The sequence below is a fragment of the Charadrius vociferus genome, unplaced genomic scaffold (genome assembly GCF_000708025.1).
Source record: "Charadrius vociferus isolate BGI_N301 unplaced genomic scaffold, ASM70802v2 scaffold291, whole genome shotgun sequence".
NCBI classification, from domain to species: Eukaryota; Metazoa; Chordata; class Aves; order Charadriiformes; family Charadriidae; genus Charadrius; species Charadrius vociferus.
The window spans coordinates 396897-403127 of NW_009646958.1; the positions used below are offsets into that span (position 1 = coordinate 396897).

Here is a 6231-nt window from a genome sequence, read left to right on the forward strand (position 1 = left end):
CAGCAGGAAGTAATCTCTCCACAGAGTCAAGGAACACCACCAGTGTCTGTGTGCCACAACGGGAGACAGTGAGGAGGAGTTTACTGAGAAACAAGACCAAATCACTGCAGGCTTGTTTGGTCTGGGTTGGGGGTGGTGGCAAATCAAATGCTAAACACACTTGGAGACAAATATCCCTCAGCAGGCTGTGAATGGCAGAACTGGGCTGGGATGTTCCCAGCAAACGAATCACAACTACACTGTCTTGCCCTAAAACAGCTTGCACCTGCTCAGATAGTTTGCACATCACAGCTGTTTTTCCACAGCCTGGTGGCCCATAAAGGATGAGGGTTTTGTGGGTTTTATCATTGTTCTGCCTGATACAGTGAAAAATGCTATCCAGTAAATTCTGTCTCCCACAGAAAAATCTGCAGCTCTTCAGGCACAGAGCTGTGTGGTGGCCCAGCTCCTGCAGAAGTCGCCCTGGCTCCTCACTGATCTGTCCTCGGTATCGAAGATTCTCTAAAACCTGGTGATTAGTGACAGCAGTGAACTGCTCACAAAGTTGTTTCAGGTATTTGTTGTTCTCCTTGCACTGAGGGTTCCCAGAGTCTTTACTGTATGCCAGTGTGTGTACTTTGAGGTATTGGGGATAACAGCTTGCAATTTTTGCTTTAAGGTTGCTGAACAGCTGTTTTGCTTCATTGTCCAGATTGTCCTCTTTTTCTAACAGCTCACTGGTTGTCCCGTGCCCAATTTGTCTGTTGGAATCCTCAACATTTCTGAGGAATATGAAAGTCCCCGGGTTGCTCTGCTGGCTAGGCAGGAGACCCTGTTCAATCTCCCATTCAATCGCTACAAAAAAAAAAAAAAAAAAGAAGGGAGATGTGAGCATTTGGTTTCAGCACAGAACACAGGAAAAGCCATCCATCAACATCAATGTGACATCCCTCGGTCCTTCTCTATTCCCCATGACACTAGCAGGTCAGCATTGCCCATGTCCTCTGAGCTGGGCGTACTCCTGGATGTGCTCAGGGAGACTGGGGGGGGAAAGGAGAAACATTTCTATCTGGTGTATTACTGTTTGCTCGTCAGCACCAACCTCCCTCTGCAGGATTCGGGATACGGCAGGGAGTTAGCAAGTCTCTTCCTTCCCTGCATCTTTCCTGTTGTATGCAATGTCATGTTGTCCTGAAACAGGCAGCTGTGCTCCCTCACAGCCCTGGTTAGAAGGACATTACAGCCCTGCCAGAACACACCTGATTTGTGGTAGCAGCGCCTCCGCTCTGGGCTGAGCAGCCCACACCTCTCTGCCTTCCGCGCTGCCACGCGCAGCGCTGCGGCCAGGCGTCCCTCCAGGCAATGCCAGCCCTGCCCGGCCGCCGGCTGCAGCACATAGCAGGTGGGCAGCGCGTTCTCGTCCCGCCAGTACCACTGTGCCAGGAGCTGGGCAGCGTCCTCTGACAGCTGCAGAGTTAGGGCCTCAAATTCCTTCTCCGCAATGAGCCGAGGCACAGGCTGGTGCCCGCAGTGGTCCCCCAGGAGTCCCTGCAACAAGCAAAAAAGGTCCGGCATTCAGGCACTGCTTCTGCGGTGACAGCTGGGATGTGGACTGGCCGCTTGCCGTAGCACCTAGGATTGCCAGGGAGGGCTGCTCAGAAAACTTGCTGGTAACCACAGCGCCTGTGTGGCTTCCGTGTCGGCTGGGGACAGCCAGGCAGAGTCCCAGCCTGCCCTATGGCTGGGGAGAAGCGGCTTTACGGCAGCTGACCCTCAGGCCTTTACAGGGGGTCTGCGGGGGGAGAGTGCTGGAGGTGAGGCCGTGGAAGCACGGAGCAGAATGGGTTTGGGGACTTCGACCAAAAATTGGCTTTGGGGTGGAGAAGAATTAAGGGAACAGGACTGAGCCTGGGCATTTGTGATTAGGACGGAAGGCTGAGCTGGGGAAGAGGGGGATCCTGAAAGAGGTCAGCGTCCTGTGTCCGTGCAGGTGGGAAACAGCCAGAATGAGCTCAGAGCACAAACCCACAGTGTAATCCTTGAGCAGGGCCCTTCTGGGGTGCGTAAAGGAAAGAGGGAGTAGTCAAACCTTTGTCGCTGGCTCTACGGAGATTTCTACGTACACACGTAGAGCCAGTCTGAGGGAGACACTGCCCGAGTGCCGGCTAGTGCCACCTGCGTGTGCCGAACGGCGCTGATAGCGGAGCTCTGAGCTGCAGGGAGCTCGTGGGTGCGGTGTCGCTGTGGTGAGGCTCGCATGGTCTCTGCCTCTCCGTTGCTGGCCTCTGCGGAAAGTGTCTCAGGGGAAATCAGTCACAACTTACACAAATACTTAATTGCTTATTTATTTACTTGTGGCTTCAAATATGCCTCCTGGGACTGCATATTTATTCTCTTTGTTCACCAAAACTTGCTTTCTCCCTTTCTAAAACCAAAACAACCTGAGGAAGCTACCTGGCACTTCTGCAGGTGTCTCAGCCTCCTTTCTCCTGCAAGGCTGAAAGTTCTGGGTGTGGGTTTCTGTTCAAGGCTGTCACCAAAGCGCTTCAAGGAAGCTGAGGTGGGCTGCTGCTGTGGGGAGCTTTCAGTGGACAGAAAGAGTGATCAGAGGGATACAAGTAGGGCAGAAGCACGGAACAGGTATGAGCTTGCAGCGTGGCGCCCCGCTCTGTCCCCGGTGGTTGCTATGGCATTTTCCTTTCTGGTTCTTTGCATGGAGAATTTGTATTTATTCCTTAGGAGAAGATCTCCTCAATATTGAGGTGTTGGTCAGGAAGCAGGCTTAGAGCAAGAGCTTCTTGCCTTACGTGTATCTCCATCTGCCTCTTCTATCTGTTAGTTAATACACACAAGCCCTGTTATCTTCTGCTCTGAAGAGCCCCTGTGTTCGGGGCTGGACTGTATGTGTGTGCCTGTCAGTGCTCCTTTTAGGGACTCCTGGCAGTTATTGACATCTCAGCCCCATCAGCTAGCTGATTTGTGACGCTGCTCAGGCAGGCTAATTAATTTTGAAAACCACCTTATTTGTCCAGCAGACCTCCTGAGGGTGTGTGACCTGCTCTGGATGTCTCACTTTAGCCATAGGGACGGAGCAGGCACCGCGGTGCTGGCACTTACGATGAAGGTGGGACCAGCCGACAGTTTCTGACAGGCTTCAATTTCTTCTAGAGAGAGTTGTGTGATTGTGTGATCAGGGTCGACAAGCTCAGAAATACCCCATCTCAAGTCAATTACCTGCACAAAAATACATTTTTAAGGTATTTTAAGTATTTTAGTCAATACTATCTTGAAAACAGTGACGTGGGAAAATTAAATCATTCTATCACGTTTAGTTTTTAGATCAGTCTGAACACTAGTGGTATGCAACTTTAATTTCTGGAACTCTGCAAGAGACACTGAGATATTCAAAATCACTTGGTAGGGATTTCTCCTGTGAAAGACTTGGGGATTTGAACCATGGATCACCAAGTAAGCAACGGAGTCTTTCAGGACAAGGAACCTCGAGACTGTAGGTTATTTGCTGCAACATTTCAAGCCTCTCTTCTATCACAGAAGACAAGGATCCTCCACATTTCAACAGCCCCTTCTATGCTAGAAGTTCTGTGCTAATTAGTATAATTAGAACTAATTCAACTACCTCTGTAGTATATCCAGTGGAATTTATACATGGAACTTTTTTTCCAATTGAATATAGAAACAAAGGGATGATGTAAACCCTCATGTCCAGGCGCTCGAAGATGGTTAGCCACCGAACTCTTCCCTGAAATCCCTACAACTCAAGCATAGAACTATACTTAATCCAAAACTTCTAGGAAATTGGTACAGCAGTGTTTGACTCCTAGGAGGCTTCTAAGGAGGTGGAAAACCTATGAGCATTTTGGGTTTTTTTTTCCTCCGTCACACATATTTTGATGGCCTTTGGACAGGATAGACAGGAGAGAAGTGATTTACCTCAAACATTAGGCCGTGCTTCTGGCAGAAGGCTTGCGCTTCTGGGTATGCTTTCTCCAGGAGGGTCTCTCTTTCTGTAGCCATGTCTGCGTGGAAGGATTTGTGCAGCACACCAGAAGTTAGGAATTGGGAGCCAGGTTGTCTACTTGTCATTTTAGACCTTGCACTGAAAATGCAGTTCATGTTGCTATCACCTAATCTATGTTGAGTTTCACATAGATGGCATTGTGGTTAAGTCTTATAAAACTGTGGTTTCCAGATAACTGCAAGGCTTGTGCCTGTTACCAAAGTGAGTGCATTTTCAAGGTTATATACTGGCTTGCCACACTGTGTTTTTATTTGTTAATATGAAAACTCTGGATCTGGAAATTTTGGATTGCATAGTTACAGAATACAGTACAGCGGCATCGATCCAGAAAAATATATTTCTTACACCTTGCTGCGGCGACTCCTCCATCCTCTTTTAAGACCACTCAGCCACACTGTTGGCCATCTCGGCAGTGATAAATAGCCACAATAAAAGGCAATTCTACCCACAGGGAATCTTTTCATACACAGTCAAGTCTGCGAAAGTTTTATGGCCGCTTCCCCTGCTGTGCTTTTTACAAGAGAGATTACCACTTTCTAGAAAACTCTTTGTGACACCTTTTAAGTGACATATTCGCTGAATTAAATCAAACCGCAAACTAGGTAAATTTAAGATAAATTAAGAAGACAAACCGAGTAGGAGAAAAGGTAAGCACATATATGCACACGAACACAAACATGAGTGCTCACTCGCAGTGCCCACACGTGTACACCCTCTCCTGTTCACTGATCTTATATTCATGGATACTTTTCACAGCTGCAAAATTAAAAGACACAGGGAATATAAAGGGCATTTTTCTCCTTGCATATCATCTGAGATTATAATTTCTTCAGAACTGGAATATTCTCTCCCCAAAATTATGTAAACATTCACAGCACTACATAATCATATGATAAAGCAGTACAAGAGGCAATGCTAAAATTAGGATGGGGAATGGCTGTATCTGCAGCTTTCCTTGGGACTGTTCTAAGTGAAAAGTGATCACTAATGAAGTCTGTGCCAGCGTCAGATGAGGAGAGGGCTCCCTTGGTTTAGGAATTATCGTGTCTGCACTGCTGTCCAACAGGGAGCGAGCATTCTCGGTGTAATACCCCTGGAATAATTCATTACCTCTCACCAAGGTTGCAGCAGTTACAGGAAATCCTTGTATCGCTTTACTCTCCAGCCCACATGAATTCCAAACCTTACAGTGAGAGAGCGAGTTTAACTTATAACCCTGTCTTTTGGTGAGAATCCAATCACATGTCATGTCCTTCATCCCCAAACTGTTCCTGAAAATACATGAGGTCTGCCACAACTTGGACAGGTGTTGTAGGTAAAACCTTAACACTACCTCAGTCCTTATATGCCCACTAATTTCAGACTGTCTGCACTTCTCACGCATTCCTCCCAGAAACTGCAACGATAACCGTTTCTGTAAATGCTGACTTGTCTGCTTGGCTTGGAAACACCTCGCTGGCCAAAGAGCTTCTTATCGCGTTACATCCTACTGGAGGAGATGCTGCAGTATTTTTTTTTTCTTTGGAAGGCACTTTTTGTGGAATTGAGAGCCTGTGTAAGCCTGGGTTTTCTTATTTAAAAATGGAGACGGGGTGAATGATTTTCAGGGGAAGGGGAAACTGAGTTTTGTAATTCCTGAAAATCTGAGTCATTGCTGCCCACTGCCAGTTACCACTTTAGGAGCTCAGTCTGGCAACTGTGTCCCAGCAGGCAGAGGAAGTGGGAAATATTTGGATATTGTCCAAGAAGACAAGTTCTTCACAAATCTTTCTTGCTGTTACAGTGGCGGATGGGAATCGAATGTGTGTTGCCCAGGGTTTCCAGAAAGCCTGCAAACTTTGCTGCCGTGTGTGCAGACAGGCGCTGCGCTGCGCCTAGGGTGAATTTGGCTTCGCTGCAAATACCATTAGTTCCTGAACTAATGCAGAATTCTGCCGTCTCGGGCATGTTCTAAGTGCAAATTGGGTGTGACAGAATAAAGCTGTATATAAAATGCAGCAGATTATGGGCACCTTCACTTTCAAATCAAGCTGCAAGCTTACCGCTTCGCTGCTAAGCACAGTAGTCTCATTGCATTGCAACACTTTGCAGACGCTCGCAGAGAGTGCCTGATGCATTCAGCAGCTTCAGGACTTTTCAGCTTATTTACCTGAAAAAACTGAGCTGATGAAGATTCGGACCAGGCTGGAGGGCTGGAAAGGAAGAGGAACCAT

The 6231-nt window shown here is 47.6% G+C and overlaps 1 protein-coding gene across 1 annotated transcript in view; it reads right to left on the reverse strand.

Annotated features, from left to right (window-relative positions):
• Positions 1-6231, reverse strand: part of NWD1 (NACHT and WD repeat domain containing 1) — a 15670-nt gene extending 9439 nt beyond the window's left edge. The window contains exons 1-6 of the mRNA XM_009895197.1: positions 6168-6231; positions 3931-4016; positions 3097-3213; positions 1239-1527; positions 462-834; positions 98-356 (exon numbers count right to left, since the gene is read on the reverse strand). Of these exons, the coding sequence (XP_009893499.1) occupies positions 98-356; positions 462-834; positions 1239-1527; positions 3097-3213; positions 3931-4016; positions 6168-6231 (1188 nt within the window). The remainder of the gene's footprint in view (positions 1-97; positions 357-461; positions 835-1238; positions 1528-3096; positions 3214-3930; positions 4017-6167) is intronic.